Source organism: Leiobunum rupestre, chromosome 6, assembly GCF_980474605.1.
Source record: "Leiobunum rupestre chromosome 6, qqLeiRupe1.1.hap1, whole genome shotgun sequence".
NCBI classification, from domain to species: domain Eukaryota; kingdom Metazoa; phylum Arthropoda; class Arachnida; order Opiliones; family Sclerosomatidae; genus Leiobunum; species Leiobunum rupestre.
Window position 1 is genome coordinate 18,109,390 of NC_143389.1, and position 27,766 is coordinate 18,137,155.

The following is a 27,766-nucleotide window of genomic DNA, read 5'->3' on the forward strand; positions in this document are numbered from 1 at the left end:
TTCTATGTCCAAAGAATTTCAAATCCATGTATTGGCGCGAAATAAAAGTTTGGTTTTTAGTGTCTTCGACGGCCGTCGGGAGCGCTACTTCCGGACCTTAAAGTCGGCCCCTTTTATGATATAAATAACATGGTTTTCTATGGCGCGAAACTTGACCATAATGAGTACATAGTACTGGAAATTATTTAAATATCAGAAAATTGTATTTATTTTATACTTAGGTTATAACTTAAAAGTTCAATTTCCATAAATAACCCCTCAAATACTTCATTACTTAGGTAATTTTTAAATAGTTTGTATGAATAGTTAAGCCTTGTTGGATTTTAGATTTCTTGTCTTTTAAAACAATTTTCGCGGCGGGAAATTCGAACACTTGATAATTACTTAATGCTGAATGATATTAGATTTATGTAAAAAGATATTTATTTCATTTTTCAATTATTATTTAAAGTTGTTACATATCAATAATTTTTGTATAAATTACCCAAAAATGTCTTAGAGTTGCGTTCCCTATGACCCATCTGTAAAAGGCAAAACACCTGGAGTTTCTTTCCACGAGTTTCCTTCTGATGGGGCGTTGAGAGGCATGTGGCGTGAAAATATCTCTCGGGATAATTTTCAAATAAATGACAGATCAGAATTGAGCGTTGTATGTAGTTTACATTTTTGTGAAACAGATTACCGTAAAGGTCTTAAATTACGAACGCTGGAAAAAACGGCAATACCTACAGTATTCCCACAGTTGTAGCCAACCTGGTCAGTGGCAGTCATATTGCTAGTAGGCCAAACAGGCAAACCCTTATCTTATTAGGCCTAACTCCCAAGGGCACGGGTGGTGGCACCAGTGTGGGAGTTGGTATAAAAGGAGGTAGCAGAGAGAGAGATAGGGCTTTTAAGAGCTGTAGAGTCAATGGTTAGTAGCAGTCAGAAACTAGTATGGGAGTGGTTAACTCCCAGCTAGCTTGCTAGTCAGTTGTAGTTTTCCCCCAGTGGCTGCCAGGTTGCATTCTCTTCCCTTGGTGGGAATATCTAAGAAATATTAGTATTTTATTATTATAGGATAGTTATTGTATAGTTCGCTCTAAGGCCTCCGAAGGCACGTTACCCAACCTTCTAGATTAGAGTGGCTATACAGTATCCAACTTATATGATACCAAATGCGTTGAGTACAGAGCCTGACACGCAACGAACCACTTTAAAATTGGCAAGTTTGGCTTACGTAGCTGGTTTTGTGGTACAGAAAATGGAGCAATCTGAATTTTGTAACTTGTGTCTCGAGTGCATTTCCGGACCCTTCTCAAATTCAACACTTTTAGACTTTATTAAAACATCCGACAGAGGAGGTATAAGTTACCCAAATAAGGATTATGTAATGTTTCATTGAGGCAGCACTTCCTTATTTTCGAGAATCAGCAAGAATTAGCGAAAATATTGAATCTCCCGTGTTGCCGAAACTTACCAGGTGTCCAATTTTGCATTGCAATTTTAATGTCCCTCATGCCTTGATATCTGCCAAATTTATCTGTGACAAAATAATACCACCGGTAGTTGATAACATAACTAGGACAATTTGATTTGAGAAAGTAAAGGAACTAGTTTACAAACCTCAATCGAGAAAACTTCATTATGGATTTTCATATTTTGATCACCATTCACCAGTGATACTTCATTGTTTTCCAGGATTCTTTCATATCTACCATTCATAATTACCAGTTTTTGTATTACCAGTATTCATATAATCATATATACCAGCGTTCATTCATATCTACCAGTATTCACACTTTTTTTACCAATGTTCATTCATGTTTTCGTTCATTATTACTATTATTCCAACTATATATGTCTCTAAAATTTAATGAAAAAATGCAATTATTAACTTTTACGTCAAATTATTTCATAAAAATATTAAAAGTATTTTTTATGCTCATTACGCTAAAATTTTAGTTGCATCACTTTAAATATCAGTTTAATTGTTTATCTACTTGCCATCAAATAGTTTAAAATCCAAACCAAAACGTTTGATGAAAAATTCCACATGTCGGCTTGTTTACATTCCATTCTAAACACGTGATTTTCACTGACGCCTGAGCGGTGGCACTTTTGGAAATAGTCGATCTCGGCGGGAAAAATGAATTAGAAAATTTTGAAAAGGGTTGTAAATCATGGAAAAAGGTTTATTCTACCTCTGGCATCGACGAATATATCGAATAGTTTTCAATAAATTCCTTAAAGTAATGAAAAACCATAATCGTTCCATTCGATTCTATGCTAATAGTTAGGTCCGGAGGTGGCTCCAGCGCCTCCGTAGCGGCATAGAACGAATTTCGCTATTTTTGATCTTTTGGTGAGCGCACGAAGTTGGCCATGGTTCACCAGTGCGGCGCCGATAAATAGAGGTACAACTAAATCTGGCTGGCGCGGGACCAATTTCGTTAAATAAGGAGACTTTATAAACTTTATCATTCTACCGTGGCGGCATCTGTCTCTAGTGGTGGCAACTATATTGCAATTGAATTTTTTTGCGAATCTGATGCGAAATTGAAATGTATGATTACTCGTAACAAACAAACCTTTGAAGTTGTTTAAAAATAATTTTATTCTGTCAACACGATCCTTTTTAACTCAAGTTACGGTGAATTAGCTAATAATGATTTATTTTTAGCCATATAAGTTTCAAAATATAGATGGCGCTACCGCCTGTAAAGATGAATTTCGTAAAGTCTTATCAGAACAGGTCCCGCGTAACCATGGCAACCGAAATCGTAATTGTAATTCTAGCAGTATTATTCCCAATTCAAAGGCAGGGTTCTTTAAAAGTTCTAATCGGACCACGCGACAAAATTTCAAAAATCGTTCTAGTTTGTTATCCGATTTCTATGGGCTTTGGTCGAATTTAGATAGTATTTTATTTAAGAAATAATCTGAAAAATCAAACAATACTTGATGTAAACTATTAGTATATAGTTGGATATTGAGAATATAGATGGTACTTTATTTTTCATACATGAGACTGAGTATTCTGGGGTTTTGGAAACCTAGAGCATCGACTGTTATCAAAAGTGGATATAAAACAGAAAGTCTGGGAGGACCCGGTAGCCCTGTTCCATCAAAAATGAGGATCCCCCAAGCATGCCCCTAGTTTGTGCCTACCCCCTTTGGCGGAGCATTACAAATGGCACTTTACTCGCATGTACCTGCGTAAATCGGCTGATATATTATAGTTCTTCTTCGGTTCCTTAGCCAACTGATTATATAGTCTTTGGGCTGGATTTGGTGCGTCTGCTCTTTGTGAAAATTCACATGTTTGGCAAGGCTTAGGTAGATAATTGATAAAAACGTTTTTGTTTTATTTGAATAGGGTGTGCGGCTTAAAGTGTTTAACGAATTTAAAAACAATCAAACTTTAAAAGAACTACTAGAAGATATGTGCTCTCAACACGAGTTGTTACATTCGCATTACTCTGAAGAAAGAGGAGGATAGTGGCTTTCTGTACGCATGGAACAATTGGGTATACAATTTAGTACTTAATGAAGAAGGAATTGACCCAGTTATAATTTGTGACCCAATATATGCAAATGAACTCTCCAATCTCAGTTTGCGATTCTGCATTATTACCTTGGTTATTACTATCATTGATTAAATAACCTTATAAGGTATTTAATCCATGTTACTATACTAAAATTTGTCTACATCCCTATCTACTGGAATTTTAGTTAAGCCTTGGTTTAAATCTTCACTGCTTTGTATAGTACCAATTGAAAACAAATCTTTTATAAATAAATTACACTGACTAAATTTACTTTTCGGCTTTAAAGCTAACTCTTCTGGTGTATATTTCTTACGAGCTTGAGCCACAGTGACTCTTGAACTTAACAGAGGCAAAATTTTTGAAACAGGAATAAATTAACCAACGAGACAACGTCTTCGGGAGATTTACCAAGGAGAATATGCTTCTTGGTTTTACCGCTAGGTTAGCCTAGCATCGCCCATCTGAACTATTTCCTCTGACCGTGACGTCATGAGACAAACGTAACAGAGTCGTTCCTGATTGGCTCAATCATTGTATAGGGGAAACAGCTCCTCATTTTTGAAGGAAACCACTGGGAAAGCTAACGAACCCTTTTCCTCCCAGACTTTCTGTTTTATATCCACTTTTGCTGTTATTTGTATAGAAATCTCATATGTAACTAGAATGCTGCCGCCAACGGCCGAGCTTGTCGCCAGTTCGTTTTGAACCTTCAGCCAATGAGAGGCCGTAGAGTGGTTCCGCCAAGGAGGATAATAATCATCCTTGATTCCGCTACTATCGCGGGAGCTAGGAGACGTCATTCTCTCCGGTGACATTAAATTCTTGGCAGAACCACTCTTTGAGCTCTGATTGGCTGAGATCTGGCTATCGTTTGCCACGGCGTTTGGTCCATTTGCCAGTTACACGGCAGCATTCTAGTTACCTATGAGATTTCTATGGTTATTTGTCGATGCCTAGAGGCAAAGATAATTTAAACTCGTACCCTAGATTAGAAATCACTCTCTCGCGCGTTGCCGATAGCGTTTACCCACTTCCCGCCGGAACTCAGAAAAAATTCGCTCCATGGTTTGCGCCTTACCGCAACCACGGTCAACTTCGATCACGCGCTGCCGCGCTATAACGTGGCAGCGCGTGATCGAAGTTGGCTTTGCCACAACCGATGGAGCCTGATTTTTCTGAGGTCACGTGCCGGAAAAGGGTAAACGCTTCGTAACAAAACCGTGAATGGGAAAGCTCTCAGTATTCGAATCTAGGGTACGAGTTTAAATTATCTTTGCTAGAGGCTAGGGAATTATAATTGGTTTCAAAAGGGAAATTTTAACACCATGGAGCGTTTCCGCGGGCTGGCATCACTGCGTAATTCCCAAGTCTTAACGATATTGTAGAATGTGGATTTACTGGATTAAAGAAATATTTTAAACTTTCATGCATCCCTTAATTCTCGTAATTGATTCTTGAATGCCTTCATGTTAAAAAGTAAGTTATTATTTATTTATATATTAACATGTTTTATCAATGCGCTATAAAATTTTGCTATTTATTCAGAAGCTAGAATGACTTTTTGTAGGAGCACACCTACCAGACACAGTAGACATGGCTCAAACAATACAAAAGTATTAAACAGGATGAGAAAAACACAAATGTCTTACAATATTAACAAAAAGGACTACACAGTTAACAGTTAGAAAAATATATAATAATTAGCAGTATTATGGATTTATGAAATTATTAGGGGTGGAGGGAAACTTGTTCCGCTGGATTTTATACCAATTGCAAAGGAGTTTCGACTGATATTTTTAAGTAAATAAAATAAAACTTTAGAAACTTAATTAATTGGGAGGAACTAAGAGAGAAGAAATCGTCAAAATTTAGATTAAAGTTATTATAGAAAAAATCGTGAAGCAAACAGGGATCCTTAACACGGTGTAGAAGATGTACCGGATCGATGCGAAGGTACTGCAAGCGAGAGGGGGCCGGGAAAGACGAATTTTTGTGTAGAAGCTTAGCGAAGGCATTTTGAGCTTTTTGGAGAGCAAGGATATCCGATTGGAGACGAGGGCGCCAGATTGTGGAACAGAAATCCACGTGGGGAAGAATTAGGGAATTATAAAGGGTACGAAGTAGCCTAGGAGAGCGGAAGAAAATATTGCAACGGACAACACCAGTAATAGAGCAAATTTTCTTAGAAATTTTGTTAGCGTGACTCGAGAATTTCAGAGAAGGATCCACACTAATGCCTAAATCGCGTTCAGAGAGAGTGCTGTTAATTGGGCCATCCCTAATAAAATGTGTGATTGGGGTTATAATGAGACCTGTGAAGATGTCCGTGGTACTATAAAACTCTAGTTTGAATTACCTTTTGTCTAAAACAGCAGTAAATTTTTTGTCAAAATTTTACAATAGCTTCTCCTGTATATATTTCTTTTAATTGTGCTGTATCATAGCATTTTTTGCAAAGAATCTATTGCCGTTAAAATTATTTTTCGGAAATTAATACTTTAAAGAGATATATTTAATTAAAAATTGACCTAAGACTATACATTGGCGCCTGATGGCACTCGCTTTGAGTGCTGCCCGGCACCCCCCCACCAGCCCGTTCTTTAAAATCATCGTGGATGCATATATAAACCCCACCTACTATATCTCCTTACCTATGCAACTGTCGGTAACAGATATCAATATTAAGAATATTATTATTAATTTCCGCCATGTTATTTCAACGCTATTATCATTTCTATAAATATATAAATATAAAATATTGGAACATAAATAACGGGCCAAAATTAATAATAGATCCCGGTAAAATATTGGTTCATTATTTTATATATAAGTACTATAACATGTATAAAAAATAACAGTTGTGAAATAACACGATGGAAATGAATAATATTATTAAAAATAAAATACATTTTAGTATTTTAAGGCTTATGTAGCGTTGAGTACTTGCTGCCCATGGAGGCGGGGTCACGTAGTCACTATGTATGATTCCATATGGCCCAATGGTGTAAAATAAGAATGGGGCTGGTGGCTGGTAACAGGCTTCCGCTGCCTCTAGGTTTGCCTCGTATACTTTCTCTTGTCGGTGATCATAATTTAGTTTTTTCACACTTATTGCTTCCTTACTAATAATTATGCAATTTCTTTTTAAGTAAAAAAAGGTAATTTACCTTTTCTAGATGTGTTATTAATGATTTTTCTTTTCAGGTTTATTTGCACATAATTTATGGGAAGTCAAGTTATTGACTATAATAAACATTCTACAGTATTCAAAATGACTTCAAGTGGTGGTGAGTTTTTATTATATTGATTTTTTTGATCATACGGGGAGAGATTTTAGTCGGGGGCGGGGAGATAAAACCCTGGAAAACGGGGTCGGGAACGGGGAAAATTTGCATTTGTAATTATTAAAAATAATTGAATTTTGATGGTAAATTTTAATATGTAATAGTGTACAGAAAATTGGAAAAGATTCCTTTTCGCACCTGCGCAACGAACACTGACTGTCTGCGTCAGTTTTTTTTATTATTCTAGACGTTTAGAAAACAATAATATTTTTTTTTTTCGAAAAAATAAACACAGACTCTAAAATTGCCCACCCTGAGCCGATCGGGAAAGGGGATGAAAACCCGGGAATCAGGATCCCCGTACAATCCCTAGTTATTGAATATTTATTGAATATCTTATGTTGTTAATCATAAAATGTCAATATTTTTTGTTTTAATTTTGATTTGCGGTATGACTTATGATTATGTTTGAAGTACTGGACACAGCTATAGCTGTATCATGATTGGGATTGATGGCTGTATCGAAATGTATCAGGAATGTGATTTCAAAACAGACCAAAATTATTTTTAAAATGTATAACTTCAGTAATGCAGGGTGTTTCCGATAAACATGTTGTGAACTCGAAGGTGTGTCCAGATTAGTCAAAAATGACTTAATAAACATGGGTTAGAGACTCCTACCGTGCTTCGTTTCAGAGAAATGTGCCCCCAAAAGATCACTCAAATGTACAATGTTCTTCCTTGAACCAAATTGTTTAAAATAAGAATTTGTTTTATATTGATGAAACGATCAAATTACAGTTCGTCGCCGTTGAAACAAAACCACGTAACTTGAGATACGTGTTTTTGACAAAATTGACATATATAGTTTCTACACTCCAATTTACGTATATAACATTAATAGGTTGCAATTGGATTTTTTTAAATCAAGAAAACATTTAAACGTATCTTTGATATTCACAACTTATTTCGCGCAAAAGCATGTATCTTGCTTATTTTCAGCTCCCCTATCTCACTTCATGACGCAAAACCACGTATCTCTTAATATTCCCCTTTAGCAAAATATTTTTAAATTAAAATCCTCATAAATTCAATATTGAAATGAAATTATTTAATTATAGTTAAATAATTTTATGTATAAAATTAACTCACATGTAAAAACCTAACACGCGATTTCACAGGTCACTGCAAAATTAAAAAATCCATTTTTCTCAAAAAGGCCACTGAAAAGATACGTTGTTTTGTTTTAACGGTGACGTACTAATGTGTCTAAAGTTGATTAGTGAACTGTTAGACTAGATACCATTCAAAAACCAAGTTGTTAATTTTATTTTTGATAAACATTCATATGGTACTAATTAAATAAGATTTAAAGGTACATTTAACAAAATTTACAGGAATTGTTAAAAATGACCACTGCTGGCTGGAATGCATGCATAGGCCCGTCGAATGCATGCTTGGTTTTGGGCTTGCTGCAGCCTACTTCCAGGGGCTAGTAGGCCACACTTTGAACTTCTCTGGCGTTATTTAGATTCATTGTAGGAAAATGGGAAAACATAGGCATACTTCTCAACTCACCCCCTACAACTACTTAAAATTTTTGCATAACCTTTTGAAACACCCTGTATATCTTAGACTGAATTGTAATGTGATACGAACTTACAAAGTTAATTCTACCAGTCCTTTTGTTCAGTTTTGCAGTATCTGTATACTTTTATAAACTTTTCTGCTTTTCTGACATAAGGCATTTGTAATTTCTCTCAGCTTAAAGTTTTTTTGCAATATAGTCTAATACAAATATGTAAATAGTATATTAAATTAAAAACCCCTAAAAAACCCATTGGTTTGGGCTTTTTGGAAAAAACCCGGGTTTTTTAGAACCCTGTTTTATATGGTGTTATACCTTTTTTGTAGAGTGGGTAGGAAATTTCTTAGAATCCATCTTGCGGTTGTTCATGGTGTTATGATATCCTTCGTTGTACGCAAATGACGATTTTTCCAATATGGCTCCAAACTTCAAATGACTCATTTTGAAGTTTAACTTTGGCACACACTTTGGTTTCCTTCATTGGGATTTTTTATGATTGTTTCATTACTTCCATCATGCCTGTAGGGGAAATTCAGCTAATTGATTACAATAAACATTCAACTTTCATTTGAACAAAGTAATTATTTTAATAGTAGTATAAACATTAACTGTATGCTATCGCACTAAGCAGGAGAGTGAGTGACAAGTTAGTAAGACAAAAACCATGCGCGCCAAAACAAGTTGGCCAAGCCCCCAATAGTTCATGACGTCATATTTATAACAAAGCTAGTTTTTCTCCTTCTTCAATGCCTAACGTAGAGTCTTCTAACTGGTCCAGAAATCCAACTGGATTTGGCTATTTCGGAGGTTAAGCAGCCCCACTGTGATTTTAAAACTTAACAGACTTTATAAGATTTCTTCGTACAACGAAATTAAAATGAACTTCCATTGGTCAAATTAGACGGAATGACAACTAAGAAATTCTTGAGAATTTTCGTGAAAATTCTATTTGGAGTTCCAAATTCCATTTCACAACATGGTTTAGTATGTATCTATAGTTCTAACAATGTTCGCGGAAAAGTCATTTTTTAAATAAGAACAATGCCAGTGGTAAAGCCAAATTAAAAATAACTATATGGTGCGCAGTATAGACCACCTACCACACTTTCAAATGACCCTAGAGAAAACAACTGCACAGGCTTAAATCAGGGATTGGACTGTCCACGGAAATGATCCACCTTGTTATGAACCCCCAAAAGGGGAATGCCTCATCCAGGTGTGCTCTTACATCTCCCCAGTTGCATTTTAAATTTTTTTCTCTGGGGTCATTTGAAAGACTTAGTGTAGAAGATGGAAGTACGAGAAGTTGAGGCCCTACAACAATGCGTAAAGGGTATGAGGCAATTTGAAACGTGCCAGGAATTTTTGCCAGAGTCCATGAAGCATTCATTCGACAAGCACATGCGTGTATTCGAGCCGGCGATGGTCATTGCGAACAATTCCTGTAACTGTTGTTAATATAATTAGTACCATATGAATGTTTGGAAAATATAAAATTAACAACTTGGTTTTGAATGGTATCGAGTCATTTGAATTAGGTTGGCATTACTAAAACTAAAATCATTAAACAAGACATACTTCTAAAAGTTCTAACAATTCACTAATCAACTTTTGGCACTTGTTAATAATTTGATCATTTCATCAATGAAAAACAAATTCTTATTTAATTCAAACAATTTGGTTCAAGGCAGAATATTGTTTGTACATTTGAGGGATTTTAGTTGTTTTAGATGGTAATTTTTGCGGGCCCATATCTCTGAAACAAAGCACTGTAAATTTGTGTTAAATTTGAAATGTTGAAATAAGCCAAAGAAGGGGGAGTGTTGTACATAGTAGTTTATCTTTGCCATTAATAGGTGTTGCTAATTTTGTATTTATCCTAGGAAATCATGATCTATCAAACCTGTAGTTTTTATATTGTTTTTTTTAGTTTTGTCGGTCAGACCCTACTTAGTTTCGATAGTGATTATGTAGATGTTTTCTTTTTAATTAATTTATTAAATAATTACAAGGTTCATTTCTGGTATTTTATTACCACATAGTTTAATTAACAAGTGGTAGCAGAGCGTGGTTATGTGGTACCGGAATAATGTTCAGGTTGTTTCTCAACATCTAAAGTTATACCAAGGCGTAGTTACCCCTTAGTGCACATTTGACTGGATGACTTCTAGATTGCTTGTTCAAGATGGTGGAAAGCACATATATCGTCAATTCCATTATTATTATTATTATTAATGAAGGGGTGAAGGGCTAAGGAAATGCCCGTTCCCGCACGTCGACCAGAGGTCCATTGTGCAAACCCGAACCTTAAGACTTAAAAAGTCCAATATCCGACACAAAATGGAGAATCCTCTTGGCCGGCATATTATAGAAATCAGCTTCCAGTTGATGCATACCAAGATGCACGAATCTTTGGGCTGCGTAGTAATGGCACCTACAAAGCACATGAGAGGCGGTTTCCTCCTCAGCCTGACATGCCCTACAGATTGGATCATCACTGATTCCAATCAGGTGAAGATGTCTGTTAAGGAGACAATGACCTGTTAGTAGGCCAACGACCAACCTGATATTAGATTTGGAAAGAGAGAGCAGCTCTTTGTCTCTCTGCCTAGAGGGGCCCGAGATAAACTTTTTAGCCTGCCTTTGGCCATCCATCTCAAGCCAAAGCTTGAGTTGACGGTCAGTCATGGAGTTAGAGATAAGGTTGCGAACTATGCTAGAGGGGATAGGAACGGCAGGTTCAGGACCAAAGAACCCAGCCTCTGCCCCCTTCTTGGCTAAGACATCGGCCCTCTCATTACCATAGTACCCCTGATGGCCAGGAACCCAATAGAGCTGAACTTTATTGTTGGTGCCTAGCTCCGAGATGAGGTTCAAACAGCTATAAACCAGTTTTGAAGAGACTTGAAACTGGTTGAGAGCCTTGAGGGCTGCTTGACTATCTGAATAAATTTGGATAACCTTGCCACCAAGCTTCTTTTTAAGACAAAAGTCAACACAGAAGCAGATAGCGGCAATTTCCGCCTGAAAAACAGTAGCATAGACACCAAGGCTTTCAAAGAAGCCGAGATTGCTAGTAAGACAATACATCCCTGAACCAGATCCAGAGCGGGTCTTAGACCCATCGGTAAACAAGACGATTTCTCCTCTGGCCCCGAGGGTACTAAGATTGGCCCACTCTGTACGGCTCTGAAAATAAGTCTTGAAGGACTTACTAAAATGTAGCTTCGTAGTCATCATATCAGAACCCATGAGATAGACAGGTAATTGACATGAAATTTCCCGAAAGATCTTGGTGTGGCTATTATCCCAAGTATTCGCCTTCCACCAACCATTCTGGTTGAGCCTGTAGGCTCCCATAGCAGCAGCTTCCTCTATGAAAAGATGAAGAGGAAGAATGTTCAGGAGAATTTCTAGAGAAGCACTTGGGGCTGTTCTCATAGCTCCTGTGATGCTGACACAAGCCAGCCGTTGTAGGGTGCGCAGATCGCTCTGCACAGTCTTAATTCGGACTCTTGGCCACCAGACCAATGCAGCATAAGAGAGCAATGGTCTGATGATCATGGTGTACAGCCAGAAGACCACTTTAGGGCTAAGCCCCCATGACCTGCTAACTGCACTTCTGGTCCTCCAAAGTAACATCTTGGCCTTCTTAACTATACAGTCAAGGTGAGGCTTCCACGTTAGTTTGTTGTCAAGAATAACACCAAGTTACTTAAATCTGTGCTTTCCCTCAAAATAGTCCCAAATAAGAGATATCGTTGAAAGAGTTTTGCAGCCTTTTACGAGTAAAAGGAACAAGTACCGTTTTACTAGGATTAACTGTAAGACCAACTTCCCTGCACCAGTTTTCCACTGATGCAAGAGCCCTTCTTACTAAATCGCTAATAGTGTTGGGGAACTTTCCCGTAAAGATGATGGCGATATCGTCGGCATAGCCGAAGCAGCGGCACCCATCCCTGTCTAGCCTCACCAAAAGTTCATCCACAACCAGGCACCACAGCAGAGGTGATAGAACACCACTTTGCAGGCAACCACGGCTGGTGGTGACCATAAGGGATTCACCGAGCAGGGAGGATACCACCACACGATTCGTCAGCATAGCTTTGAGCCAAAGACAGAGTGTCATTAATGCCAAAGCGCTTTGCAGCCTTCATGATGACTGCGCTGGACACCTTATCAAAAGCGCCCTCAATATCAAGGAACACTGCTAACGCTATTTCCTTAAAGTTAATAGCCCTTTCAATGCAATTGGTTATGCCATGAAGGGCAGTCTCAGTAGATTTGCCTTTTTGGTAGGCATACTGAGCCGTTGAGAGAGGTATATGAGAAATAACCTCTCCCCTAATATAGTTGTCTACCAATTTCTCCAAAATCTTTAGAAAAAAAGAAGTGTAACTGATTGGCCTAAAGGCCTTAGCCTTGAGATAGTTAGATTACCCTGGCTTCGGAATAAAGATTACCCTAGAAAGCTTCCAGGTGCTACGAATATATCCAAGGGCAATACATGCCCTATAGATTCTACTCAGCATTGGGCAGATAATGTCAATGCCGTCCTGCAAAAGAATGGGAAGTATCCCATCCGGCCCCGGAGACTTATAGGGCTTAAAAGACTTTATAGCCCAAATAAGTCTCGAGTGCGTGACAATTTTATTAGCCACCGCCCAGTCCTCCCTTTTGGTACATGCAATCCTAATAGGAAGGGGGTCAGAATCAGTTATGTTCGTAATTCTGGAGCCGGGAAAGTGTACATCTAACATATGAGTTAGTCTCCTTACCCGACGAAGAATGACTGCAATCTTTCAACTTTGTCCTATCGTTGGCCATAATTTTCATTAACTTTGCCGTACTTGGAATATCAGAGATATTCTCACAGAAATTCCTCCACGGATCCCTCTTGGCCTCGCGGATGGCCTTATGGTACGCAGTGAGGGTTTGCTTGTAGTCAACCCAATCACGCGACCTCTTAGCTTTGTTAAAAAGCCTCCTAGATTCTTTGCGAAGCCTGCCAATCTCATGATTCCACCAAGGAACTAGCCTTGGCTGGTTGGTAGACTTAACCGGACAGTTACGGTGGTAGGAGTCGATAATGGCATGTTACATGCGATCAACAGCCAAATCAAAATCCAGCACTGATGATAGCCTAGGCTTATCATCCTTCAGATGAAAATTTAAATCATCCCTAAAACCAGGCCAATTGGTTCGCCTGGGATTGCGAAGTTCGGTATAAACCTGAACCACTTTCCACCTGACTTTATAGCAAATGTGTCTGTGATCCGACAGTGATGGTTCAATGGACACATGCCAGTCATTAATTAGAGCTGCGACATTTTCTGTGCACAGCGTGAGATCAATGACCTCCCTTCTGTTACGAGTAACAAAAGTTGGTTCATTGTTCTTATTAAGAATATGAAGTTTCGTACTAACCACGTATTCCATTAGCTTATCACCACGATCGTTGCAGTTGCTGCTGCCCCAGATAACATGGTGAGCGTTTGCATCACTACCTATTAAGAGTTACTTTCCCGACCGCTCACAGTGGTTGACCTTTACAAAATTTAAAAAAAAATTAAAATACCAAAATTATAAAAAAATTGATAAAAATTGACGTTTGGTCACAATTTTATCAATTTTTTAAATTTTTTCAGAGGGAAATCGATCAAAATCCCATGTTATTTTAAGTAAATCACACCAGTATCGGGGAAATTCGTAGGAAAAATATTTTGTAACGTTATCGTAGACTCCCTTAACTTCCCATAGGGCCTTAAACAACATCAATGTATAAAAAAGAGCCAGCACAAGGCCCAGTAAACGTTTGGTATCTCAATAAACAAAACTTACGATTGGTATCACAAAAGTTGAATAACTAGAAAGGCAAAGTGAGGCCGACATCGTGCTTAGATGGAAGCCAGAATGCGTCTACTTTACGTCTCTACAAAATATTCTATATACTACGATATTAACCACCATAGTAGAAAAACCCCCATGAACAAAGAACCAACCACTCACGTGGGGGCTATAACAAAAAGAGTACTACCAGCGTAGTAGGAAAAATAATAAACCATGTTATGCACGATGTCCGCTACAATTTTAGACCTGATTCATTCCGATGAATGGGGGCCAGCCCCAGTAAAATCATTAGGTGGAGCCTGTTACTATGTAGCCTTTGTTGATGACCATAGCGTTTTTGGGTATACACAGTGGCAAGGAAAAATGATGTGTTCCAGAGTTTTGAGAGGTATATAAAGATAATTGAAACACAGACAGGAAAGAAAGTCAAAGCTATCCGGACAGACAATGGTCTTGTAGTATTAAAACGAAGAAATGGCTGTATATTGTGAAGAAATGGGCATTCACCATTAATAGATGTTGCTAATTTGTTATTTATTATGTAGCCTTTGATTATACTTAAATGTTATTGGTTTTTAAAAAGAATAAATAATTGTTTAAACATAAATGTAATATTTTTCAGTTTGCCACTATTTACCATTATTTTCCTCTGACTTACAACTGCTACTTCATGATTTTATGCAAAGGGAAAAGTGAGGGTTTCTCTTTGAAAGAGGATCTTACGCGCTCATCTTGCTAGCGAATCAGGAAGGTAGACTTTATTTGAACAGTAAATGTTCTTGAGGATGTTATTAAATCTATAACATTCATCTTTTTAAATTGGGTATAAAGTATTTTGAAGATTGGGGAAGTAGTTTTGCTGAGTGTCATGGGAAATAAACAATTTTTTATTTGCTACTGAAACAGACTTCAAAGATAACTATGGCGATCTATATAGGATTTTCTAGGATCTAATATTGTATTAAGTACTATGTTACGATTTAAAATAAAAATAATAATCAGCTAGGCGAAGGCACCAAATAGTAGTAGTAGTAGTAGTAGTTAGTAGTAGTGTTGATAATTAAATGTTGTCTACATAAACAATAAAAAAAATTTGCATGGTAATAACCAAACTGTAAAATATTTCTCTATTCAAATATTTTAGCAACTACAAAATGGCTGAAGTACTTTGATAAAGCTGGAATCCCATCAGCTGCAGCTGCCAATTATGCGGTTATATTCACAGAGAATCGAATACAACCAGATATGCTTTTGGATCTTAATAAAGAATATCTTTATGACATGGGAATTCGAGTGATGGGTGATGTTATTGCTATTTTAAAACACGCAAGAGCTGCATACACTGAAGTAAGTCTTTTCTTTCAATTTGTAGTTAAAGGGGACTCTTTATCAGTTATGGAACTTTGGAAGGCAATAAAAAATCTGGCATTTACATTCTTCAAATCAATTGAATATTCAACAATTTTTGGTGGGTAGGAAATTTCAATAATGCTACCAAATTTGTGAGCAGAATTTGGTAATGACTATCTAATAGGACTGCCTGCCTTATTCATATAAATATTCGATGATAATGGAATCTAATAATAAATCAGGTACCATTATAAGTGACCTGTAATGCCATTAATTTAGGTGACCTTGTTACAATATGTCAAATCTTTGGTACATTGGATCCTTATGAGATAATGCATGGGCTACAGTGGTTTTCAATTTATGAATCCCTGAGATATTTTTAATTTAAAGGAACATATTGATACCAGGATTAACATTAGTCTAAATATTTTAACTCATTTACGCGGATATTTATAAATTTTAGGAAGCACAAAAAAAGATTCTTGGTGAAGATACTATTAAAGCCTCTATTAGTAGGACTACTCAACAGACCGCTCTTGTTCCTATTTCTTCCCGTGTTGGTATGTTGATTTAATACATTTATTCACAGTTGTCAAAGAACCTTTGTTTGTTTGTTTAATAAAAGTGTATAAATAATGCAAAAAAGCTATAATAAATTTTTATAATGCAAGTCACTTTTTGCGTACTAAGTTTAAAATTGTGCTATATTTAAGGGCCACACCAGAAACAAACAATCATATTCTGGAAACAAGCATGGGAAACTTGTTAAATTCAATTGTCGGTGTTTCCTTTTAAGCTACTTAAATTACTTAAATTTTGTATAGGTCCTTTGTTCACCATTTTCAGTTTAAATCTTGAAGAACCATTCAATACCTTATTATGACTGGTTAATTTGCATTGTTTTGAAAGTAAGTGGCTATCCACAAAAATGATCACTATATTGGCCGAATCTTTGAATTATATGACAGTAGAAATTAATTTGAATGAAGAATTTAATATTATCGTACATTGAAGTTGTATTGTTCTTGATTTAATTTTATGTCAAAAAAAATAAAAAATCTGAGAGTGCTACTCTAAAGCCAATTAAATTGGATATGCATTGGTTTTGATGGTATTTCAATGTGTCACAAAATTTTAATTAGTATATCATTAAATGTCCCAATCGCACCATAACGTCTAGTTATGGGTTAGCTAAGGCATTGATAATTTAAGGAATGAACTATTTTACACAAACAAAAGGCGTAATCAAATGACCACTGGTTTTTTCTACTAGTATTTCTGTGACATCAAATGACGGAACTAAAAAGATATAATAGTTTTATTTTACCATTAGGTGTGAAATTCCCAGCCAAGAAAATTACCAAGCAAATCCAGTCAAAACCTAGTGCAAAAATTGAAAACACAAATACATCTATAGGAAGATTATTTCCCACAGCTTCACCTTCTGTTAAAGGTTTATATTTATTTTCCTAATTTCTGAAATTTTTCCTGAGTTGTAAATACTACAATGATTTTATTTCATTATGATTATTTCATTGGTTTACCATTCATAATAACCGAATTAAGGTTTTTTAACATACTGATGAATCTGCACCAATGTTTGCAGATCTGGCTGCTTTTGCCTTGGCTTTAGAAATGTTGGCGCCACTGTACAGGGTAATTTGAAAAGTTGAAGGGGTCTTCCGTAAAGATTGCTTTGCAGTATATATTTCCTTTAATATAATCACAAATTTTCTGAATTTTAATCTCGGTTACAGTTGCATTATCATTCCATACAAAAACTTAGAATGGGAAGAATTATTGAACAATCCTTTAATTTGAGAGAGAATAACCATCTCATTTTAGGAAAGAGACAAAGAACGACGAATATGTAGGGAATTTTAATAGCTAATATCTTGGGTATATTTGCGCATGTAATTAATCAAGTCTTTACTGTTCATCTCTGACAGTATTGAAAAATTTATGTTCCGATGAGTGACTGATAAGCTATATGAGAGTACTATATATCTTATTTAGTTTTTTAAACCCTTATCTTGGTCTGTCTGTTTCATAAAATTGTTTAAAAAATTTCTGAATAATTTCAGGTAGCCCCTCTCCTTCCATAAAGATAGCATTCTGATAACTTCAGTTCATTTAATTCTGCTAACTTAAGATGGCACCTGTTTAATTTAATTTTGACCCACATACGTTTCTTATGGTTGTATACAGGATATTTAAAAAATGTAGATGTCATTTGGAATAAAAAAATGTCTCATGACATTTTTTTATTGGCCGTCGACAATTGATGTACTGATCATGTACAATTGCCATGACAGCAGATGTTATTTTATTTAACTAGGCTTAATAACGCTGGTATTTTGAAATGGTTTTTTTGCTTAATGATTATTTATCCAGTCAATGAGTACTCTGATATGATAGTTTAGCCTATTGGGAAGGACATTTTGAAGCTGCTTCAAGTCATTGTGCCAATTTTCCCCCAAATAGGCGCCATCTAGACTATTGATCGAGAAATTTCAGGATTTCTGGACACGGAAAGCATTCAGCGTACATTAAACTAAGATTTACAGCACCCATCCCACTATGACGTTCCTCAGTGGCGTATCTTTTGTCAATGGCTTCAAGAGCAACACTTTGGAAGAGTGTTCACAACTTACATAACCTGCACAAAACCCCACACATAATTCTAATCGAACGTTTTAAGAGGAATTTTCAAAAAATGTTTGGTCCTTACGTTCTTCCTCCTCGTTTGAACTCTAAGCCCTACCTCAACCTTTTGTGCCACGAATTTCAAGATTTGTTGGACCACTTTCAGCTGTATGATCAAATGCGGCTCAGGTTTTAGCTAATTGGTACGTGCACCTCCCCACTTTGCCATGAAGTGTGGGCTTATCTAGATGAGAGCTTTGGAGAGAGATGGATTGATCCCCTAACCTTATACCACTTGTAGAGTTCGTACGGGGTCAAAATAAAGTCGGGGTCGGGGTGGGTCTAACAAGTTATTTCCAAACGTTGTAACTCCTTAGCTGAGACTGAGAGAGCCCGAAAGTCGAAACAACGGCAATTATGAAACTAAAACTTAAAAAAGCGACTCAAGTCGGAGGCAAGCGTCAAGCTACGTCAGCGGCATCAGCCGAAGGTCATTCCATTGTCGCCCACGAAAAAAGGGAGAGAAGGAACCTATCTATTTTATATTTTTAGGATTTTAGCGGGGTTCGTCGGCGCGAAAATTTAAAATTACACTACGAAAACATGACCCCGAAAAATGGAAAACCCCGACTTGGTTTTCGACAGTCGGGGTCAGGGGCAAAAGTCGGCGATCCCCGACTTTCGGGGTCGGGGTCCCCGTACGAACACTAACCACTTGACTCTTTCATGTGGTGCCACAATTATGAAGACTTGGTTTACGACACAGAAGTTCATGATGAAGTCACTCTTTGGGGTAGGATTTTTGATGCCCTTAATGTTACCCAGGCAACTGGAGAAGCCATTGGTTCTTGCTCTACAATAATCTGAACTTGCGGAAAATGCATTTTCAACTATTTCTTTAAGACTCTTGCTTATTTATTAATCACTAACTTTGTTGGCATCACGATCATTCGGTTATTCCAATAGTTATTTTAATGAAGTATAATTTATTATTGTGATGACTTAAGTTAAAAGCCAAGTAAATGGTAATTGGTTCTAAATTTTCTTTGAGCATAGTGTTAAATTTTTTAAATTTAACCTTTTTAAAACAAGAAAAATCGACTTGTTTATTTCATGATACCAACTACTCATTACAACTAAAGTTTCAGAAACCATGCACTTATTTCCCATTAAAGAAAATTGTGGGCTGTTTTTTTTGTAAGGAATCAAAATGTTTTAATTTGCAAATAACTCTAAGCTAGGCAACAAATTTGAAATCATGTATGGCGATACTCCATTCGTAACCTGAGAGCAAGAGTCAAACAAATCATGGTACCACCACCTGTCTTTTGAAAGAAATTTGAAATTATAATTTTTGCATTAGGCCGCTTCATTACTTGATTTTTTCAAAGCATTTTTAACTTTCTTTTTATGGTTTTTAATTTTTAGTTGTATATTTAAAACAAAAAACAATTTTTAGTTGTAGATTTAAAACAAAAAACAATTTAAAACAAATTTGTTTTCTCAAATGGGGTTTTTTAGACTTGCTTGACATTTGCTCTCAGGTAACACATTAAAGTCACATATCTTCTTCTGTACGTGAAGACTGAAAATACCAGCGTTATTAAGCCTGTAGATTCAAAATTCCACAAACAGCTGGTTGCTTTGTTTCATCTTCTTCCTTTTTCAGGTAAGAAGGTGGTTTCTCTTAAGAGGTCTGTCAGTGAACTGGAAACGCTTAGTGATGATTCTGTGGAATCACTTCCTGCTCGAAAAAAAATTCAGAAGCTTACAACAAAATTAACAACAGTTGGAATAAGTAATGTTTTCGTTTCTCAATATACTTATTTTTACATTAGTGAAAAGCAATGTATTAAGTTTCAATAGTTTTATTAGTTAACCTTACAAATTTTAAGAATTGTTATACTTCCCTCAACTTCCTAACATTTAACAGGGTTGCCACACGTCAGGGAAAACAGGGAAATTGAAAATGGGCCTAAAAATCAGGGAAATGTCAGGAAATTTTAAGAATTGGTAAAAATTCAGGGAAAAGTCAGGGAATTCAATTTTATCTTGGCACTTTTTGAAGGTAATTTAACTCTAGATCTATGACAAATTCCACGATTATCATTTATTTCCTTGAATGTTTGGCTAATTTTTTCAACATTGCAATAACCTTTTTACTGTAATATAAGTCCATCTAAATTTATAAACTTCTGATAAAAGTAAAATATATAAGAAAAATTTTGGCCTTAATAAGTCAGGGAAAATCTCTTAAAATGGTCAGGGAAAACAGGGAATAGTCAGGGAATTTGAATCTGAAAATTTTGTGGCAACCCTGTTTAAGAGGGTTCTAATAAAAGTTAATTAATAGTTTGGGTATACATATCAAAAATATATAAATATAACTATGTATAATTTCAAATGTAGAAATTTAATCTTATACTGGTAATTAAATACAGGGTGTCCACTAAAAAACGATCCAAGGCGAATATCTCAGAAACCGTTTTCTCTAGGAATTTGAAATTTTTATGTTACGTAGCACGTGCAGGGGGCCAAAGAAGAATGATAACCTCGATGACCTTGAACCATGTCTTCAAGGTCATCCAAAAACTATCTCGAGAACCGTAAGTGTTAGAAAGTTGGTTTCAATTAGAAAAGTGTTCCCCGTCACGTTTTATGCCTACATAGCGTGAACATGATTGGATTCGACCAATAGTAAGTCGAGAAAAATTTTACCAAAATCACAAATGTCGTAAAAGGGAAAATTGCAAGACAGCGCTAATAACTCCATAATAAGTCGTGCTACATTATCGAAATTTGCTAGACAATCGCATCATGGTAGGATATTTTAATATTTGGAAAATTGTATGACCTTGAACCGTTGTCTTCAAGGTCATACTAAAATTATCTCGAGAACCATTACGTTTAGACCAAAAATTCCAATTAGAAAGTTGTTCTTCGTCACATTTTATGTATTAATAACTTTAAATTATAATTTCTAATTGGAATTAGTTTTAGTATGTGGAAGGTTATAGGTACTTTGAATTATATTTTTCTTAAATATATTTTTTAGTATAAAGAATAGTTTTATGAAGTTAAAACTAGTTTAATGCGTTAAAAACCTAATGTAAAGGAATTTAACTGTATTCATTTTATTCTTAAAAACACAGATTAGAAAAATATAATTCAATGATATATATTTAGGGGGATCCGGGATTGAACACTAGACCATCCATGTTGCAAAAGTGAACACTTTGGATGTAATGAAGAACGCCAGAAAGAAATATTATTGCTAGAATTTAAAAAAATAAAATGTTCCATGCCAAAATCATTTTGGGCAAAGTTTAAAAGAAAATATTGTTTGTATCATTTTATAAATAATTTAGATGAAAATTAAGTTATTCATGCTAATTACTCCTTTAATGTAGGTATATATTAGCTTTAGTCTTGTACTTTTAAATGTTTAATTTTACATATTTTTGTTTACAACTTAGTCAATTGAAAGCATTTATTTTTTTAGATTCTAAAAATTCAACTGAGAGTATGAAACGCTCAGTCTTTAGGAGACTAGGTGAAAGTTCTGTAAGCAGTTCAACTGATACAGTGGTAAGCAGTTTTGATGTACAGAATGATAATAATAATGTTTTTAGAACCTTTTTAAAAATGAAAATGGTAAATTGTCAGGCTGTATTATAAAGTGTATTCTAAAAATAGGCCGTGGAACTCTGTTGTATTCGATTTGACTAAGCTTTCTTACTTTCGTAATAACCCTTAAGTAAAAAATCATAATTTTACATGGATTCTCATCTTCATTACAAAACAGCAGATGTAAACCTTGTAATTGGGGCTGTCAAAAATAAAGATTTTTTTTGTTAATAAATTTTAAAATGGACAAGTTTTATGGGGTTGTCAATCCAAGACCTATATTGGTCTGTGGTCCTTATTAGAAAGAAACTGTTATAGCCATTTTTAGAGATGTTATATTAACAAAAAGGGTCAAGTGCACTACAGCGGCCTCATTGAATTTTATATTAATTTTGGTTGCGCCCGATAGACCTTGACACGTAGATGCCGAGGGTATTTTTTATTTTGGCCGCAAATGATTATATAATTGTTTAACTTAATTTTGTAATTTTAAATATTTATCATTTTCATTGAATTTTATATTAATTTTGGTTGCGCCTAATAGACCTTGACACGTAGATGCCTAGGGTAATTTTTATTTTGGCCGCAAATGATTTTTTAATTTTTTAATGTAATTTTAAATTTCTAATTTTTGAGCATTTTCACGTGTTTCGTTGTATTTATTTCCGTCGTGTGTTCGCCGACACCACAGTTTCGGTGTCCTAATGAGTTCCACGTGGTATTCCCTTTTTTTTATAAAATCAAGTTTTTGTTCATTTTCTAGGTGTTTTCTATTTTTGGGCCACTTTTTTCTGGTTGAGATTAAAAGTATATACTTGATAGATGGCCCATCGCTTTTTTAGTATGGGGTTGGGGAGGCGCTGCGCGACCCCAGCGCTTGAGCAAAGTGAGTGTGCGGCGCCGTCAGGCGCCAATACGGGGAATCTCAAAGTGCGTCAGGCGCCAATACGGGTAGTTTAGTAACGTCTTTTACGTGTTTTGGAAGTAATTATCTTCGTCGGGTTGTCGCCTTTTCCTGTCAATTAAATGCTTCAAACCTGTGCTCATTATTTGTTCCTATTTAAGTTGATACGATTTCACTAGGTACGATTACAGCAGGCTCACCGTCAATGCGCGGAATGGGGCTGGGGCGTGTCAAAAAAGTGGTGTCGACGGATACACGACGAAAATATTTTTTCGAAAAACGTTACTAAACTCCTAAAATGACGCCTTTTTTAAAAGTTAAGTTGATTAAAAAATTATCATTTGCGGCCGCAAAAAAATTGGTTTAGTAATCTACGCGTCAAGTGCTACATTCTCCGCCACAAAAAAATACAAAAACATGGTAATTCCCTAAAATTACAAAATTTTCAAAATTAATTTAATTATCATTTGCGGCCCAAAAAAGTAGTTCCGTAATCTACGCGTCAAGTGCTACATTCTCCCAACCAAAAAAAACGAAATTACATGAGGCCGCTGTAGTGCAATTTTGCCTGAAATATTTAGTCAATGAGTATGCAATTGTCTAATAAACAAAACAGGGCAATGTTTTTGAGGTCTTAATTTTTGCCCACCATTTTTTCTAAGCAGCATTAACATAAATTTCATCACAACAATTTTTCATGGTGACAAAACTGCTCAGATGTTTTTAAATTTTAATTGTCTTCCAATTACACAGGGTCTGCAAGGACATTCTATATTTCAGCGTCTTGGTCCTTCAAAAACTAAAACCGAGTCTCAGGTTGCAACATCTACCGTTGATGAACACTCTGTTGGAGGAAAATTTTCTAAAGAGTTACCATACAAAGGTGTGCTTAAAATATTTTCTGTTATTGTAATTTCGAGTAGATAGGCTTTGCTGCCCCCGTAGTAAAAACCAAACCTGCCTCCCCTTACCAAAAATAAGTTGGATTTCAGTTTGTATTTAGTTTGTATACACATTATTAGTTGATATTGAGTAGGCTCAAGTTGTCAGCATATTTCAAGTTACTGTTAAAGGGGTAATAAGTTGTTATTCAGTTGGTAGGAAAATACTGCTTTTGCTAAGTATATAATTAGTTGGTTTTTAGTTGTCAGGAAATTACATATTTTTAAGTTGGTTTTTAGATGTTTCCCTAGTAGGATTTAAGTTGCTTTTAAGTAGTTAAATGTAAATGTTTATTCTGGTTTAGTTGGAAATAAGTTGATTAATAAAAAGGATTTAAGTTATTTTTAAGTAGGCATTTGTCCCAAATACAAACTGAAAACCAAGTTGAAATACAAGTTGTCGTAAGTGGTTTTTAGCCAACTAATTTTTTGGTAAGGGTCCACTGAGTCTCTTGCGGATCGGAAGACAATTCCCATATAATTGTCAATTTGCTAGACTGCTTGGCCGACCATATAGGTTTGGGACTTAACTCTGCCGAGTTAATTCCCTTACCAAAAAATAAGTTAAAAACCACTTAGGACAACTTGTATTTAAACTTGGTTTTCAGTTTGTATTTGGGACAAATGCCTACTTAAAAATAACTTAAATCCTCTTTATTAATCAACTTATTTCCAACTAAACCAGAATCAACATTTACATTTAACTACTTAAAAGCAACTTAATCCTACTAGGGAAACATCTAAAAACCAACTTAAAAATATGTAATTTCCTGACTACTAAAAACCAACTAATTATAAACTTAGCAAAAGCAGTATTTTCCTACCAACTGAATAACAACTTATTACCCCTTTAATAGTAACTTGAAATATGCTGACAACTTAAGCCTACTTAATACCAACTCAATATCAACTAATAATGTGTATACAAACTAAATACAAACCGAAATCCAACTTATTTTTTGGTAAGGGAATGGATGTGACTAAATTTTGGTTTAGTCACATTGAGGGGAAAAATTGATAATAATTTTCGCAGATCATTTGTCCCTGATTAAAAATGATACATTCTAGAAAATACTGCTGAAAATCTAATTTGCAACTTCATATTTTTACTCATTATTAAAAGGTTTTACCATGTATGTACTGTTTATATTTTAGGAATATCACTTACAACTGGAGCAGCTTTGCGTGGAAAAACAATTTTTAAACCATCAACGTTATCTGAACGAATGTCAATGTCAGGGCTACAAGTGAAGAAAACAATCACAAATAGATTGGGATCAAAACCAATGTCATCATCAACTGTTTCTACTACATCAGAAATTATGTACAAACCTCAAAGGCTACTTTTGCAGCGATCCATAGCGGATGTTGCCAGCCAGGATAGAAAAACTAAGTTGATTCAAAATTCTGGTAATTATCTAGCACAATTTTTTTAAAGTTTCATTTCCATTTTTTGCCCTTCACAACTGGTTAAAAGTTCTATTTCTGTGTCCTTTCAATTAAAATTTATAATATTGTGGATTTGCAAAATTATTATCAGGTACCCCTATCTTCAAGTCCATTGGAATGCAGTGGTTTTATCTTAAGCTTTAGAGATGTATACTGACAAAAGTTGTTACTTAATTGGTAGTCATTTGGCACATATTCTATCAATAAGGCGAGTGTGGAACATTTGGGGTCAGACTTGCATGCTGTGAAAAAAAATTATGACCCCTAGCCCTTAAATTTTGTGTTACTGTTTTCTAGTTATATTGTTGCGCCTAATCAAAACATTGGTACAAACACAACTCAGAAGAACTTACTAAAATAAAGAAAATTATTTTCTTCCTGAAATTTCCGCATTCTATGCCTATTTTGTTTTTAAAAATAAAAGGAAAATAGAAGTTTACAAAAACCTTAGATTGATCCAACAGGATATTTTCCCTGGCTTAAGTTGCACCATCTATAGTTCAGCAGCCACGGTAACTAATCGTGCGTTTAGTGATAACAGGGCGAAATTTTGGGTGTTTATAGTTTTTGCTATTGGAAAATAATTTCCGATTGGAGGCAATCTCCATCTGCTAATTGACATTAGTTAAGTGCGATTAAAGTTGATTGAAGAGTATATTTTGATATTAATGAATTTTCCCTCAAATTGAAGCCATTGGTCTCACCGCTCAAGCTCTGGCTTTCAGCGTGGATGTTTGTTTTGGGGGTCATTACTAAAGCATCTTTTATGACAAACTCACTCTTGCAATAAGCGTAAAATTACTATTTAAAAGTATAAGATACGGTTATTAGTTAAACTGTATTAGATACAAATAAAAAGAGGTTTTATTAGAGAATTTAAAAGAAAATATGCCTGTAATCTAAGACCAGCTGTAATTTAAATCACCAGAAAGTATATAGTACCGCTTATAAAGATATTTCACATAATTTTTTGCATTCATAAAACGAATATTAAATATTAAAATAGGCCTAAATGGCTTGCAACATGTCCGCAGTTTCATTTCTAATATAGCGGGAAATTGAAAATATTCCACCAGCACAGGATGAGCTTCTTCAACATCTCTTATGAGTATTGTACCAAGCTGGTTATGTCCAATCCTACGGATGAACGAATATAAATTCTGTTTTAAAACCTTTATGTACCACATAACCTACAGCGGAGGAAGCTTGCCAAGAAATGTTGAAAGGATGTAACAAAAACTGTAAATGTGTGAAAGCTCATTACGATGCACAGCCCTGTGCAAATGTGGCGGATGTAAAGACTCCATTCCTTACAACTCTTAAACACTATTAAGCCTGATTAAATATAAAATAACTTATGATTTTCTATAATTAAATTGGATTAGTTGTCATTTGTGTCTGGTACAGTTTACTTTGAAATAATAATTTTACGCTTGTAGCAAGCGAGTTTGACATAAAAGACGCTTTAGTAATGACCCCCAAAACAAACATCAACGCAAGTCCAATGTGGTAGCTTATATTTTAGAGAAAATTCATTATCAATATACACTTTTCAATCAACTTTAATCACGCTTAACTAATGCCAATTAGCAGATGGAGAGTGCCCCCAAACTGAAATTAATTTCCCATAGCAAAAACTATAAACACAAAATTTAAACCTTTTATCACTATATGCACGGTTCTTATCAAATCTTCCTTCATGGCTACTGTACTACTTGTTTAAATAATGATGTCATATGCCATGATCAAGCACACAAGAGGAAGAGTGGGGTGTTACATAGACCAACACTAAAACTGGATCCTACTCTTTTACTTACGTGAAAATTTAATCTAACTTCTGATATTGATGAGTATAAATCTGGCGATTTTAATGTAACTTTATTTCACTTTTGTAGCTCACAAAGATACTGGAGTAAAAAGTAGATTATCTCTGAAATCAACCTTTCCAACTAGAACTCTCTTGAATTCTTCTTTGCGTGGAACCTCCAGGATATCTACTTCTGAACGTATTGTTAAAAAGCCGAAAGTTATGGCAAAGCGTAGTATATTTTCTAGGTTAGGACCCATTTGAAAATAAAATTTAATCCTAACTTAATTGTGTTTTCTATGTAAAAACTGTGAAGCATTAAATTGGATTTTAATTATAAATTATTTCAATCATTTGACTTAAACTGAATAGAGATCCGCATTTCTTCATTCGTTTATTTCTAAGCTTATCAAGAAAATATTGCCTGTTACATCATACCTTAGAAGATAACTAGCTGAAAGCCTATGAGCTAAGAGTGTTTATTTATGGTTTTTTTACTGGGTTTCACACTTGCCTATTTCCTCATATTATTGTGCAATTAAGGAAAGTTTTGTCATTTCGTTTAGTGAAGATGATGTGAGTAACGAAGGGAAGATTTAAATGCATAAGTAATTGCATAGAGAGGGCTATTAACTTTTATAAGATCGCTTTAGAGGTTTTCCTTGATATTGAGGGCGCTTTTGATAAGGTGTCTAGTGCAGTCATAATGAAGGCTGCTAAGCGCTTTGGCATTAATGTCACTGTCTTTGGATCAAAGCTATGCTGACGAATCAAGTGGTGGTATCATCCC

General features: G+C 35.4%; 1 protein-coding gene and 1 long non-coding RNA gene across 5 annotated transcripts; one reads left to right on the forward strand and one right to left on the reverse strand.

Annotated features, from left to right (window-relative positions):
* Nucleotides 1-489: 489 nt before the first annotated feature.
* LOC149939643 (uncharacterized) lies at nucleotides 490-1,812 on the reverse strand. 4 transcript variants are annotated; one of them, XR_016481303.1, is made up of 6 exons: nucleotides 1,750-1,771; nucleotides 1,606-1,693; nucleotides 1,460-1,522; nucleotides 1,355-1,395; nucleotides 1,220-1,293; nucleotides 490-1,029 (listed from the first exon to the last, which is right to left on the reverse strand). It is a non-coding gene; the product is annotated as an uncharacterized LOC149939643 (long non-coding RNA). The 4 variants fall into 4 exon arrangements; XR_016481306.1 differs by having other exon boundaries at nucleotides 1,111-1,293; nucleotides 1,606-1,812; XR_016481305.1 differs by having other exon boundaries at nucleotides 1,111-1,395; nucleotides 1,606-1,812.
* Nucleotides 1,813-4,853: 3,041 nt separating this feature from the next.
* On the forward strand, nucleotides 4,854-27,317 carry LOC149939644 (uncharacterized). Its single transcript, XM_090178859.1, has 10 exons — nucleotides 4,854-5,006; nucleotides 6,735-6,817; nucleotides 15,397-15,599; nucleotides 16,066-16,162; nucleotides 16,936-17,055; nucleotides 19,918-20,046; nucleotides 21,751-21,836; nucleotides 23,533-23,662; nucleotides 24,876-25,130; nucleotides 27,065-27,317. Exons 2-10 carry the CDS (start codon nucleotides 6,754-6,756, stop codon nucleotides 27,238-27,240), a joined length of 1,260 nt encoding a protein of 419 aa, XP_090034985.1. The 5' UTR covers nucleotides 4,854-5,006; nucleotides 6,735-6,753; the 3' UTR covers nucleotides 27,241-27,317.
* Nucleotides 27,318-27,766: the final 449 nt, after the last annotated feature.

Coding starts and splice junctions, on each gene's coding strand:
- LOC149939644 (XM_090178859.1), top strand. CDS start 6,754: ATGGGAAGTCAAGTTATTGACTATAATAAACATTCTACAGTATTCAAA. Junction 16,163..16,935: donor TCCTATTTCTTCCCGTGTTG/GTATGTTGATTT, acceptor TTTTACCATTAG/GTGTGAAATTCCCAGCCAAG. Junction 21,837..23,532: donor GCAGTTCAACTGATACAGTG/GTAAGCAGTTTT, acceptor CCAATTACACAG/GGTCTGCAAGGACATTCTAT.